General features: G+C 39.7%; 1 protein-coding gene across 3 annotated transcripts in view; it reads right to left on the bottom strand.

Moving 5' to 3' along the window:
- Positions 1 to 7,305: 7,305 nt before the first annotated feature.
- SMARCA1 (SWI/SNF related, matrix associated, actin dependent regulator of chromatin, subfamily a, member 1) overlaps positions 7,306 to 15,440 on the bottom strand; it is a 34,295-nt gene continuing 26,160 nt past the window's right edge. For all 3 annotated transcript variants that reach the window (XM_053955655.1, XM_053955656.1, XM_053955657.1), the window contains exons 23-24: positions 12,168 to 12,278; positions 7,306 to 11,472 (exon numbers count right to left, since the gene is read on the bottom strand). In XM_053955655.1, coding sequence (XP_053811630.1) covers positions 11,401 to 11,472; positions 12,168 to 12,278 — 183 coding nt within the window. In that variant the 3' untranslated portion in view covers positions 7,306 to 11,400. The remainder of the gene's footprint in view (positions 11,473 to 12,167; positions 12,279 to 15,440) is intronic.

Below are 15,440 nucleotides of genomic sequence, written 5' to 3'. Positions count from 1 at the left end.
CATTTAAAAATTGTGTTTACTCTTGAGATAAGTAGGATTAGTCTCAGTGACAGATTAATTTGCTTTTTGATACAGAAAAAGTGCTCTGTGGGATGAACACAAACACTGCAGGCTCCAGAGGACTGCAGGAGAGCATTTCACCTCCAGGTCACTGGTTCAAGTTCCATCTGGAGGTGGGGACAGAAGATTTTTTTAATGTCTAATGTTCAATGGTCTATGTGAAATGAGTTTTGTTGTTGTGCCTTCACTTCAAGTTAACACTACTGACTGTCTCAGTGGTGAGGCAAGTGCAGTGAGCAGCAAACCCTCCTGCACCCTGAGTTTCCTTTCCATGATGGTTTCCATGAAGGAAAGTCTGCTCTTGAGCTGGCTGTAATGCAGTTCTTCAGTAACAAAACAAAGGATTTCTTGACTGGGGCTTATTAGCTCATTGCTTGTCACCAGAATTAAAATTGTTCCAAGTGAATGCTGAGGGCAGCATTTATAACCCAAAAGAACCAGTTATAACTCAGATCTGATGCAGAGATGAATAGGCTGCTCTCCTCTAGAAGTTTCTCCTTTTCTTCCTATTTGCAGATATGTGGCTTTCTCTAAAAGAAATACATACAGTCCCAAAGCCTAGGAAACTGCAGTTTTGGAGCATTTCCAGAAGCACCACATGAAACACATTGCACCTGGAAAGGTCTGCTGTGGGCAGATGGAAATAAGCAATAAGCCAGTTTGCCTTGATGTAATCCCACACCACCAGTAAAACTGCCCAGAGGTCTTATTCCCTTCCTGATCTGAATTGAGTTACTTTTACTCCTGTGACATAACACACTTCATGTACCTTAAAAGCAAAAGGCTACCTGAGATTTCCCAAATTGAAACACCGTTTTAAAGGCCAGAACTTGAGGCACTTTGTTTCAGGGAGAGCACTCCTGCTCTCTGAGCAGAGCCCGCAGAGCCCCAGGGCAGTGAAAGCACAGCGGGCACTGGGAGCAGCTGCTGAGCAGGGCTGGGAGGGAAGGGGACACACGGAGAGGGGATCAGGGAGGGAGGCTGCTGCACCCCGCCAGCCTCAGAGCCTCCTGAGCCACACTGCAGACACCCCTGTGATCCCCAAGGCTGCTCTGGTCACCTTCTCCCCAGAGAGCATCCTTTCAGGGTAGCTCTAGCCACACCTCTTCCCCCAGTCTATGCACATGAGACAGGAGAGGGGAAGAAAAAGGCAACTTTGCACTTTGCCTGCAATGAGCAGAGGAAGCAAGAAATTAACTAATGTGTTTTCCAGATCTTGCTATGATGCTCTATAAAAGAAAAACAGGTTCTTGCACCAGCTACCCACCCACAGCAATTTACAGTACCTGATTTGGGGGCATTAACCTGTGCACACAAAATGTGTCAGTTCTTATTATTCACTGTAAACATGTCATCAGCATGGAAATACGCTCCACAAGGCTACTGAGGCCGGGCCTGAAATTGTAAACAGCCCATTAAATAGGAGCAGTAAATACTCCAAAGTGCTGTAGATCTTGGTCAGTTAAAAGAAAGCACTAGACAGACTTTGAACCACAAAAAAATACTTGGCTCCATCTAAATCCCCTTCTTGCAATCCAACCCAATGCTGCACTGCAGGAAATTGAGGGGAACAAAGCAAGCAGGCAAAACCTACACAAGGACAGAAAATACAGGAGCACTTTCACAGCTGCTGGCTGCTGGAGCAAACACCAACACCAGCATGACAACCACTACTCTGAAAGAGAGGGGTGAAACACGGGCAGGGGATGCCTGTGAGCTCACATCCTTGTTCAGATCAAAGGTGCATCTGAGCCATCTCAGGCAACAGGAGCCAGAACAGGCTGCTCTGGTGGTAACTGGTGATTTTGCACTCAAACACAGAACTGTGGAGGAGGCAGAAACAAGATGTGGTACCTAGTTTACAGGAATATTTTTGCTAAGACAAAAACATCTGATGCAGCTGGTCCTGTGTAACCTGGTCCCTGGACCAGTGCAGACACTGGCACAGGATGGGAGCCTGGGTGTTACCACCACAGAGAAAATACCTGAACTGATTTTTGCAGGGCTGGAACTCAGCTGATCCTCACAGCAATTTACACTGCTATCAAGGATAGAAACCACACACTTCTTTCTTTACCAGAAACCACAAAACTTCATTTACTCCCCTGATTGTGTTAACCAACATGAAACAAAGTAATTTTTAATAAAGTGTGCCATGGCAGAGAAAAATTGATACAATCACAGAGCTGCTATAATAGGATTTAATTCTGCTTCAGATGTGCTAGTTTTAATAAAAAAGGATTGAGCAAATCTAAAATAAATTGCACTGAAAGGTCAGGCTTATTGCTTGTACAGTTATGTTAACTCTTCCACAGACATTTTTACAGACTGTATTTATGAGACCTTTTGATTTTCAGAAGAGGTATAAAATACGCCTGCAATTTTCTCATTATTTGCAGCAATGTTTCTTCTACAAGTGTCATTTCTTGGTACTTCAATATAGATTTATTTAATGGACATCTATAAAAAAATTATGAGTTATTTATCAGGTGGTTTTGTTGAATTGGTGAAACTGTAATTCCCAACGGAAACTTAAACCCAACTAGAAAAAAAATTGTTAAGAGAATGATGATTTCCATTTGTGTGCCAGTGACACTTGTGATTTCTTATTCATTAATCATTCCACCAGCATGTCACTTATTCAATAGAAAGCAAATAAATTACTTATTTTTATATATAGCTAAGGTCCTAATACTGTGAACTACTCAGAACAGCCATGAATTGGAAAGAGCTGTAGACACTGAATCTTATTACAAGGCTCTTATTAATATTACAGCAGCACCTTGAGACCCCACCCAGCATCATAGCCCACATCACTTAGTGCTGCCATAACCCAGAGATAAATCTCCATCCTACCCCTAAAGGAAATACACAGCATGAACAGACCTTAGCAGAGGAAACAACAGAGTCTGCAGAGAAAGGAGCTTGCTGCAGTCCCAGAGGAGACACAGCACAGCATGGCAGTGTCCCAGTTCAGAGCCCCAGGCTGCTGCTCTCCTGCATGGCCTGGCACAAACCCTGCAGGCACAGCCAGGGACCCCAACAAGCTGCAGTGACACCATTTCATTCTTACCCTTGCCATTGCCATGGCTGCATGAGTCCATCGTGTATGAGCACAAAGGTTCTCTGCTGCTTCTTGGTGGTTTTGCCCGGCTCAGGTGAACATGAGACCTCACACTTGGAAAAGGAACTGTCAGTCCTACACCAGTGTTGATATAACATCTAGGTACCAGAAGCACAATTCTCTACAGCCACACCAGAGAAATCCTGCTGAATTTGCTCAAAGAAACTATTGGAAAGAACAGGAAATCCAAGCCAGTCTTGGTGTCTGTATCCACAGGTCCAGGGAATCTAGGCATCAGTCCACCAGCAGTGAGCACAAAGTGGGCTGGACTGTGTCACCAGATTTAAAAGTAAAATCCTGGGTTCACTGTGAAGTTCTACTCAATACTCACACCAGTAATGAGTCTCTCCAGCATCAGGAAAATGCACACAACCACCTCTGACAGCAGCAGGATGATAAAGACCTGACACAGCAGCCACGACTTTCCCAGGGGGGTCTTGGGTTTTAAGAATCACTTCAACTCCAAAACACTGATTTTTATGTCATTCTAGTGAGATGAATGGCTACTAGGTGACTAGGGAACTGGAAGAGAGTGTTCTCTTCATTTTTCTATTTGGAAAATACAGCAAACCTTAGAGATACCCCCCTCAAATCTGCCTCAACACCTTAAACATCTACCAAGCTGTAGCACATCAGTTCATATACACTCTTCCTTCTGATACCACTGGCTCTGACACAGTATCTGTATCTATTTCCACCTATATAAGATAGAGATACAAACTATGGTGTTTGCACAGGCCGTGCTACATACAACCTGCAGTTACTGCTGCTGTGATTGATATAAATCCTCTCATGTCTCACAGGAATGTGGTTTCCATCTGACAAAACTATCTCTTTTGTCCTTTATTTTAATCGGTTTCCTGCCAGCTGGGGTCTGTATCCATCTGATCAAGTGAACTATGTCCTCAATCAACCCTTCTTGATTTTTTTCCTCTCTATTTTTAAATGCAATGGCCCAAGACCATGAAAGCAGTAAAAAATATTGCATTTTCTCAACTTTTATTACTATTGCTAATTCCCGATGAGAAAAACATTCCTATAGCAACACTTAAACAAAGCCCTCAAAGCCCTTTAAATTAAGAATAATTTATTAATGCAGAGAAACTGGCAACGCTGCTGATCTCAGGTTGTAGGCACCTTTGTTTAACCAAGAGCAAGTCAGAAAACTGAGGTACATCACCCAGGACCAGAGTCTGAGCAAGGCTGTGTTGAGCACACTCACGCTGCTGCACTAACCAGCAGGGAGCCCCCTCAGCTGCCCCGCACATGGGCAGGCAGTGACAGCCTTGCCACATTGCTTCACCTGGCCCACACCAGAACAGCCAGCTCTGAGCAAGGAATGCCACATCCACACTCTGGGAGCAAGTCAGGAATGGCACACCCACTCCACACTCTGGGAGCAAGTCAGGAATGGCACACCCACTCCACACTCTGGGAGCAAGTTAGAGGGCAATCAATGGTTTCATTCCAATCCAGAAGACTGTGCTGATTTGCACAGAGTGCATCAATAGGGTGTTATTAGCTCCATATTATTTTCAGTTTCCTCCAGTGAGGAAGACTTTTTTTCTGCCCACCTCCAGATCCAATGACCACTGCAAGGAGCCTTCTGTGCAGAGGCATCCATTTCTGAAGGGCGATGGGTCTGCCTGTGTACAACATTCATGGTTGGGCACTGGGACCTGGCATCAGCCAGCCAACCAATCCTTGCACCCCAGGCTTCTAAACAAACTTTTAAACCAGGATGCCTGACAGCCAGCATTTTTAAAAAGTTCTGCAGCACCCAAGAAATAAATACACTACCATTACTCTTGAGTTTCTGATTCTGCCTCAAGTTCACTACTGAACAAAGTAACTTGCAGCTCAATAAATTTTGACATGTTTTCATGTTATAAAAACAAAGACAAAAACTTATTTATTCACTTTTTACCTCATACATCCCAAATCAATAATTGCATCTATTGATCGATGACAAATTCAAAACTTTAATTTACATTGAGTACCATAACCTAATAAGATGGCAACAACTGAATTTGTTGAAATTGATTTTTGTTTCCAACAGAAAATCTTCAGGCCCATAGCATAATAAGATGCAGTACATGGAGCAGTTAATTACCAGTGAGTATCACAGAAAGCTAAAATTAAATTTCTTTTTGAATATTGAAAGAAAATGCTGAGTCTCCAAGGCTGACACTTAAGAAAAAGAAATTTCTTGTACCTCTTCCACATGTTCAGTCACGTAATATTAATCAACCCTTTGTAACATAAATAAGTAAGATTATTTCAGAGATATGTATGTATAGAAGCCATAAATTAATGTTGACACAGAAAAGGTAGGGGGTTTTGGTTTGGTTTTTTTTTTAATTACAGCAACATAATTTTAATAGTAAGCCCCTGAAGAAAAGTCCTGCTTTTTGTGGTGCAGATATGCCTGCCTTCAAGCAGTCATTGAACATGCTCTAAAACAAAGCCAACACAGACCTTGCAGGCTGGCTCTGAGCATCACATCGAGTGTCACATTAGGTATAGCTCAGTTTAAACTTTGATAGAGGCCTTTTAAGTTGAACATGATGCAAATTCTGGATGGGAAGGCCAGTTTTCAAATCACCTCTTACATGGCAACTAACCAGCCAGCCAGGCAGTTTGCAAGTGTGTTTGGAAAGGAATGGCAGCTCTGAGGAGACAGCTGGACTACAGCCCTGTCAACACAGAAAGGAAGGAATTGCACAGAGCACCTCAGTATTGCCACACCACTGGCCTCGTTCACAGTGCATGGAGCTTCTCCTTCTCCACATTTCCTCCTTTCAGATCCAACATCACCACCTGGGGTGTGAACAGGTAACATGGGAGCACTGCAGGCAGGAAGGGCAGAGAGGAGCAAAGCCCAGCCAGCAGTGCCCTCACCAGCTGTGCTCCACACGAGGCACATGGACAGCTCCAGTGCCTTCCAATCTCCACTCAGCAGCAAGTTACAGTGCTTTATCTTCAATTTCCATTCACTAGCAATAAAAATAGATAGATTTAGCCATCAATCTCCAGTTAATTACACACAGATTTTCCCAGCCCAGCTCTCACCCTTGCCTAGCACGGGCAATTTTTTCCAGTATTCAGCCTTTTTGCTCCCCATTTCAAATGTTGGATGGGGAGCCTGCTGTGAGAGCAAGCCTTGCACAGAGACTGGGCACTGTGCCAAGGCACCCCATCTGTTAGTCTGGACAGCTTTCCAAGGAGCCATGAAAACATGAAAATACCCTTGATATTAACTGACCCAGCAGGATTTGAAATAAGGCCTAGAAGCAAAGGCTTAGTCCCAGCTAAGAGCGCATCACGTACCTGTGCATTTTCCTGCTCCTGACTTCACCACCCTTCCATCCCAACACCGGTCAGGACTTAAAGCAGGTTACAGTAACAGCTGGCAACTTCTTGTCTTGCTACCTCCGGATAGCAAAGCATAATAATAATAATAAGCATAATAATAATAGCAAAGCTATCTGGGAAGAACTATAGCTCTTGGAGTGAACCCAAAAATTGTTTTGGCTGCTACTGAGGACCACATGTCTTTTACCAGCTCCTCCATCCTGGTCTAGGTGCCTCACCTGAAAAAGAGGAGCAGATAGAATTGCTACCAGCCAACACCACAGAAACTGGTCCTCCAGTCTGTCCTTTTTTTTTTTTTTTAGGCTATCCTGAGGAAAAAAGACAGCATTCATTTAGGGCATGCACCTCTCCAAGCACAGTATCTAGCAAGGCTACTAGTGATCAACAACTGCAACAAAATTCATGGTTCCTACCATTGTGTCAGCTGGACTTAAAGCTCCAAAGTATTTCATTTTAGGAACACACCAAAGGTATGAAATAAAAGGGAACCAGCAATACACTTTAATAGAGGATCAACATACATTATGTAACACTGTACTGAGACAACACAGGCAAGGCTGTCACAAAAACATAGGCACTACTAGTATAGTTTTAGATTACAAGAAACTGTAATTTGAAAGCAGATGTGGAACAGTCACATACCCCCTTACATTCAGCCACCATGGCCTGAAGGTTATGGGAGGCAAATCAAACTATCTTGGAAGTATCCAAGTAACAGACTCGTGTACCAGAATGACCAGAAGACATCAGGTTCATATTAACTTTTATTTTCATTTATGTACAACTTAAGAAACAAATCCCAGATTGAAAAAGTTCATAAGTCATCTTGAACAACACGACATCGACATACCTTTGAGGCAGCAAATATTACTCCTATTAAGGCTCTCATGAAAGGATGGATACCATGCAAATGCAATTAAAGAGTACATTTCAAAATATGCAAACTAAGTTCAACTTTAGGTCTTTCAGGAAAAGAACATATCAAACATTAGAACTATGAGCCACGGACGTATTTACATACATGCTTGAAGTATGTGTGGACCAGGTAAAATTAAGTAAAATGTAACAATTGTCAACCTCTCTTTAGTCAGATCAGAGCTACAGTTGGTGATCAATCCCTTCCAGCATCACAAGTGCCAATGTGTGCACCAACCTCATCATTTTGCATTCACATAAACTGGTATTGACTGCAAAACTCCACCTTTCTTCAACTGGTAATGCTTTGGCATTTATTTCTCATCACTGAAAGTACTTCGTCCCCCTACTGAACGTGGGCAGGAGGCATGTACAGAGAGTGCCTGTAACACAGCAGCACAAAGCAGCAACTGCAGGCACTGCACAACAAAGCTACTTCCATTGATGCCAAACTCATTTTTGCTTTTATATATCCTTCATATAGCTACAAAGCTACAAATATATATGAAGAATATATAAAAGCAAAAATCAGTTTGGCAACACCATCAGGCACTTAGATTCTGATTAATTTCTGTATACTGTACTCCTTGCTCATCATCTCAAAGAGTGATAGCTGCAGTTTTTTTTAAATCCTAACCAGCATTAGCACTAATCAAACAGCAATGCTAATCTACAAGAAAAAAAATTCTTACTTAATATTTTAGTATAGTAACACCACTTGTGCAAACCAGCATCTAAAGATGGTCTAATATTACCAGAAAGAAGAAAGTTCATTTCTTCTGTGTCATTATAGCAAACTGAAATTAAAAACAATGAAGGTGGCTAGCAGCATTAGGTTTTTGGTGTCATCACTAACGTAACTCAAAAATAAAAGGACTAATAAGTTGGAAATGTTGAATATGTGAAAAGGAAACCACCACAATCGCTGTGACCTCTCCCAGGATGTTACGTGCATTGCCTGGTGAGTCAAAGGTGCTAGGTGACTTTCTTCAAGCCTGATGTTTACACAATCAAATTTTACTTGACCACTGAAAAGGAACTAAATTAGCTTTCAAAATGTTTTATCTTGCAGTATTTTTGGCAACTCTAAAATTGCCTAAAGGCTCAAACTTTTCAGAAGTTTTCTGTCGCACAACATTCAGCACTTACTAATTTCTTACAAACAGTATTCCTCGCCTCCAAAAATAGCAGTTAAAAGAAGAAAGATTCTTTCATTTCTGTCACCTAATTTTGAGTCACAGCAGCACGTAATTTAAGATACTGCTAGGCACACACTGTATGGGTATTGGCAACTGGAAGAATGAAAGAGGGAAAAGAAAGATCCATTTTTCTTTAATCCTGACCAGCAGCTGTTAGCAATTTTCTTTAGTTATCACTGTAGGACATGATGGATGGGAAGGCTCAGTCTGCTAGAACTGGTGTATAGTGTCCAAATGCTCCAAGGACTGCTGTTCAACAGCACATTCTGTTTAACTGGGGACTACAGACTACAAAAGGTAACAGATAGCTTCTCTGAAGAATGATAGATTCTCTCAGGAACTGTCTGATCAAGGGATAATATCTGAAAGAACAATTGCGTGATCTTTTGCTATATGGTTTGTGCATCGTGTCATTGAGAAGAATGAACATTAACTCAAGTGCTAACTCAAACCAAAAAAACTGCATAAAACAACATGTTGAGATATTACCATTTTAAGACTTTCCATACACTTTGCAACACAGAGAAACCGGATACACAAAAACATGCAAGTCAAACAAAGCTAATCTACAATAAACAAAACCAGAATACACTTATTTCAAGACTTAAAACATTAAAATATTCATCCAATGCTAAATAGGAGCAATAGAATAAGCTCTAGACCTAGCCATGGAATTCCATAAACATTTCAATTGGCTCTTTCAGCCTTTATTTCCCATCTCTTTTAACTTGTTTTTATCATTTCAGGCCATAAACTTAGTGAGTGGCACATGAGCCAAAATGCAAATGTAAATAAGGCATCTTCCTCTCTCTATTAATAGCAATGCTCCTGGGATTTGTGGTTATATATGCATGTAGCTGCACAGCCTTTTTCCATAATTACATGGGATGCCCTCCTCCCAAGGATAAAGCAGGATGTTAACTGCTCCAAAAGCAGAACCACATTCTGAGGAGATATGCTTCTTTCCTGAGCACACCTATCCCACCTGGTTGCACACTCATTTAAGAGCATGCTCTGACTCCTTTGACCAAACTCCTGCCTGAAGTTGTGCCCCACCATTATCAGATGTACCTCTGAACTCATCAGATGAAGTTCAACAGACAAATACCAAGTCTTACAAATATAAGCCCAGTGAAATAATTAACATGGTCCCTGGACAAAAGCTACATTCCAAAATACAGAATCTAATCCTTTTGAAATGCTCATCCAATCACCACACCCATTTTGCCCCAAACCTTTAACAGACACTACGAAAAAAGCTGGAAATTCCCCATCAAACTTAGAGATACTAGTCCCAGAAAATTTCAAAGACATACCAACATATTTTAAATGACATAGAAGAATATGGGCAGAGCTCAAGAACTTTAAGTCCTATGTTTTACAAACACAGAAGAAGGTAGCCAATGCAAAGCACAAAATACAAAGAGTAAAGAGGTTTCTTTATCTAAAAACACCTCAAACCACTGAAGGAAGCAAACTGCACTAGAAGAAGTTTACAAGTAGTCTTCAAGGGAAGTACCATGTAAAGCACACTGCATTAATCTAGACCTGACATTATGAGGGCATGTCTCACTGTAGCAAGGTCTGTACTAAACACCAGATCAGAGACTGAACATTAAAGTAAAACATCAGATGTCACAGCCACTGTTCTACTGATCTGGGAAAGGCAGACTCCAAAGTGAGCAGGAACTGTGAACCTGCTTAATAAAGGCCATTCTTGCAAAGTCAAAAAATCATACATCCAACACTTTCATCCCTTTATTAAAATAGTAATACTAAAAAGGAGCACTCCACAACATATCCCCATTGCTTCTGACTGACATGTTGAATAAAAGGTAAAAGAACTTTAGCAGAGATAATTAGAGCAACAAAGATCTTTCAGCAGAAGGCAGCAGAGCTGAGGAGCCTACCAACCAGAGAGTGAACTATTTTGTTTGCTACTTAAACAACCAGAAGCTGTGAGTTGACTAATTCCTTTTATGAGGCATAGAAAAGTTTTCATCTAGAGGCCATTCTGAGAAACACCTCACTCTGTGTTTAAGCATGTGTCCCAGCAGAAATCACTGATAAAGAAAAACAAAAGGTGTGTATTTGATGGGTTTCCTTCTGAACATTTCAGAGAAAATGTCCATTTAATGCCGAGAGCAAACAAGGATGTCAGTCTAATTAGATTTTGTACTGTCATGCTCCTGATCCTGTCTAAGTACTCCTCTGAAAACAATCTGATTGATGATGAAGGCACAATTATACACACCTTAACATTCTCTCTAAATGTAGCTATGCAAAAAAGGGAGAGAGAATAGGGAAAACAAAGGTGAAGTATATTTCTCTCCAAATAATTAAGTCAGTTTATTTTCCAACAGCCATATAAATTTAAAATATGAAACAACAATAATACAGCTATAGAATCTAGGTTTTCTTTCAAAGCAGCAGCATATAAAACATATAAAAGCTAAAACCTCAGCACAAGCTTCAAAAAACCAAGGACTGAGTGAATTTTGCCAAAGACATGAAACTCACAAAATACAGTACACAGAATACTGGAATGCGTAAGATATAAAGCTACACATTTTAGGTAAAGAAAGGCGTTGTAAAGGATACAAAATTTGCAAAATTAAAGCATGGGACTTGGGGAAGAGTACCATGAATACAAAGAAATTGGCAATTAATACACATAGATGGAGCGAAGAAAGTGGCAGTTACATATTTAGCATTCAGTTTTCAGGTTCACGACTTCACTTTCTTAGCATCTTTTTTTCCAGAGCTCTCAGCAGACAAATCTGCTTTTCTCTTCTGTGACTAAAGAGAAAAAATAAGTATAAATTTAACAAGATGGTGGCATTGCAAAAAAAAACATTTAAATACATAACTGACTATTCAGAAGGGAATGTACAACCCCAATGCATTCTAGATTTCAGTTCACCTTTGTCGGATATAAAGGAAAGGCAAACATTAATCCCTGATATAGACACTTAATTCTCCTACCCTTTTTATATCCTTAAAATCATTACATGGTCTCAGTGGTGCAGGCATCACACATACCATGAATTGGATGAAAAGATCAGGACCTTGACTTATACACAATTCTGTTCTAAAGATGACAAGCCTTCCAAATAAAAGAAGCACTTTCATGTCTTCTTCCAGCAACTACTATGTAGGGGAATAGAAAATCTCTAAGAAACTGAAGCAACATGCAATGTATATAAGTAGGCAGAAATTAGGCAGTGCAATTTTCTAAAAAGAGTCTTCCTCTGCTACTTAAACAAAAGAATTCTCAAAAAAAAAAAAAAAAAAGCCCCCAAATACTATGCATTGGGAATACCTGCCTAAGCAAATCTAGGAGAGCTGTGAATAGACAAATATTTTGGTTTAATCTCTCCTCATGGTTTCTACTAATGCAATCAGTGCCCACAATTATCTTTTACATTTTAAAAAAATATATATATAATTGAATTCAACACCACTGGAATTAAAGTAAGTGCTACTAAACATACTGCTGTAACTTTTGCTCCTCTTTTCTTCTTTTCAGCTCTTTCTTTTTCTTCAATTTCCATATTTTCTTTTTCTATTAACGATATGAGAGTATTGCAACGTCTCTGAAACTCCTAAGGAAAGAGAACACATCAAATTTTTAAGTAAATTATAAAATTTCCCTTGCTTATATAAGTATGTTCAAAATCCTTTCATTTCAAAGCACTTACGTTTTCCTAAAAGATTCAAACACACTAATCATTAGCTTAGTTACTATTATCTGTCTTTCCCTCAGTGTAACCTTTAGAAACAGGAAAGGATTTACTGTCCTCCTGACAAGGAGTTTTCAGGATTCTGTCTTCCAAACTGACATTCCAAAGACTGATGTGATCTTTCATCTTGGTTAATGAAGCAAATTACAGCCTACCAGCACAGTATGCCAGATTTTAAGAAAGAGGTCTTCAGGCATGTCTTTAAAGCAGACAGAAAAGGAAGCAAAGCTATCTTAAGCAATACTTTTCTGTGGCAAACAGACTAGGGAGGATTTTTTTTGTGAAAAGACACAGTACAGCTGCAAATTGGCTAAAAATCTATTCAGTCTTAAATTGTAAACTCACTGTTGTATTTTCATTCAAACAGGACCCAAGAGATAATGCTTTTAGCATCAAGACTTACAAGCTATCAGGACTAAATGCCATAAGGTTGTTTACACATTAAGAAGTATTTCCAGTACAACTCCAAATATCTGCATTGCAGTTACTAATGGCTGGCTTGCTTAATAGAACTCACTTGACTAGGACAGTTTCTTGTACCCCATTTAAAAGAAAAAGATCTCTTACAAAACACCTAACACTGCCTATTTTTGTCATAATTATTCAGTATATTCTATGTACTATAGAGAACATGATTCAATGGGTTTTTCTTTCCAACTCGAAGTGGGAAGCTCTCTTCTGAGAAAAAATGCCCAAAAAATATGTTTCATCTCTGCTAAACTGAATGAAGCCATTTTTGAAACATAGGCTATACTAGAATTACCTAGTAGCAGGTATCTTAACCTACAATGGATCCATTTGCAATGAAGTGAACAGGTGACCTTTTTGCCCAGAAATTAGCCTCTATTTTCTCAGCATCTGTAAGCTGGATACTGCCCTAGCCATCATGGTCCATCATGGATAAGACAGCCTCTGCTTTCCTGATCTGAACCTCAAATAGGCAGGCACGTGACTCATCTTTGAGACATTCAAAGCCTCAAGCTTAACCACATTCTGAAGTTCTACAGTTTCCACAGATTGCTCTACAAAAGATACTCCATGGCCTTAGGCAAAAACTGTGTCTTCAGAATGGACACAGACAATCCTACCACCACTTGAATTCTTTATCAGACACACACACAAAAAAATCCTGAGGACATTTTTCTTTACAAGTCCCTTCCAGAAATGTTCCAGTGTCACGCTTGTAGCTTCACCAACAGAGTACTGTAATAAGTCACTTTTATCACATCCCCGTAGCAATAACCCCACACCCTCCAGTAAAGGTTAAACCACAATTAGGGTGATATGTTTGTGCCCTGGTATGTGACAGTCCTCCTGGAGCTAAAATACTCTCACTTCAATCAATCAACTCCCTCAAATTCCACCCAAACAACATAGTTTAGATAAAAAAGCAACAACTCTGAGCAAACTTGAGTTCAAGCCATCCCAATATATACTGCAACCTCAAACACAGAACAAAAGAGAGCCTCTGTCCCAAAAACCTACACTCTACAGATGAACAGAGACGAAAAAAGACCAAAATAGAATGATGATTGTCAACATGCCAGAAGTATTTTACATCATTTAAATTTGTGTATATTGCACTCAGACTTAGGAGCTGAGATAAAAAGTGATGACAAGCTGCTTCATCATCATAACCTGGACTTTTTCTAACATATGAGAAATGGGATTGTGTTAAAACAAGCAACTAATCTGAAAGGACTAAGAAATAACCTTGATCCACTTGCCTAAGGCACTCAAAGATCCTCCAATTTCCACAAATGCTTGCATAAATACATACATTTATAAAGTGTTCAGGCTCATGGTTAGACTTTCCAGATGGACTACTGCCCCAAAGCATCTGCTGTGGACAGAGGATGGACTCAAGAACCATTTTCTCAGAATCACAGAATCAGTTAACAGTAAGATGTGACATGCACACAGGTTTCTTTTACATCTACCATGAAAAATAATCTGAGTGATAAATCCTGCACTAAGCTACTGAAATTTCAATATGGATTACTGCATGCCATTTTAGTACTACAAAAATACACTTATTTAAAATGCCTTGCACTTTCAGAGATGACTTTTTATTCTGTGTGGCCTGACACTTTTCTCTTTTGGATGGAAAGAGAGAAGATATACTTTGTTCACCCCCTCACAGCTATAAAGACCTGGATTGCAATAAATAAGATGGGAGCACTGAACCATTGCCTTCTGCATGGCTGGAGGCAGAGATGCTGACTTGGGAGCAAAGGCAGCCCTCAGCTCTGTCCACAGGCCTGGGTATTCCTGTATTTACTAAGAAGTCATTTCTCTTATGCTGGGGAGTGTTTGCAGAAAGCTAAAAGAGAATATGCATAATTTATGACTTCAGAGAACCGATACATGCTTCACTACTGCCATGATATTTTGCATGGACAGAAATTAAAAAAAAAAACCAAACAAACCTGTGCTCAATATAAAAAGAAAAAAAAAAAAAAAAAAAGAAAAAATTACGATCTTAGGCACTCATGGTATCTTTAAGAATTTACATTTTGGGTAAACCATTTGATTTTGAAATAATTAAGTGAAGCAGGATTTGTTTTTCAAAGAGAAATCTTCAGGAGAACAAACAGAAATTGTAAGACGGAAGATAAATTAGCTATTTATATGGAATTCAAGAGACATCTAGTGGTTAGAAACAAAGTTTTCTCAAAGAGCCTGCTAAGCCCTTTTCTGAATTATGCTGCCCTTTTTATCTTGTTTCATATGAGTTTAAATGATCACATGTGAATTTCAGCATTTTAGGAAGCCTTCTCCACTTTCATTTATTTACTCCTCTATAAATATTTGTATTTACACTTCATTCATTGTTATTATCGTGTGATTTTCCAGCACATTTCTTCACCAAAAAAAAAAAAAAAATATCACCGAACTGGTACAAAATGGACCCATAGAAATTAACGCCTCCACACATCTCAGGACATTAAAATATATCAGCTATATTACTAAAACATACAGAGCATGATAATTCAGAACATTTCAGAAAATTAAATACACATT

The sequence above is a fragment of the Vidua chalybeata genome, chromosome 14, assembly GCF_026979565.1.
Source record: "Vidua chalybeata isolate OUT-0048 chromosome 14, bVidCha1 merged haplotype, whole genome shotgun sequence".
Classification (NCBI taxonomy): Eukaryota; Metazoa; Chordata; class Aves; order Passeriformes; family Viduidae; genus Vidua; species Vidua chalybeata.
Note: the sequence above shows the minus strand (reverse complement) of the source record. Positions and strands in the feature narration are given on the sequence as shown.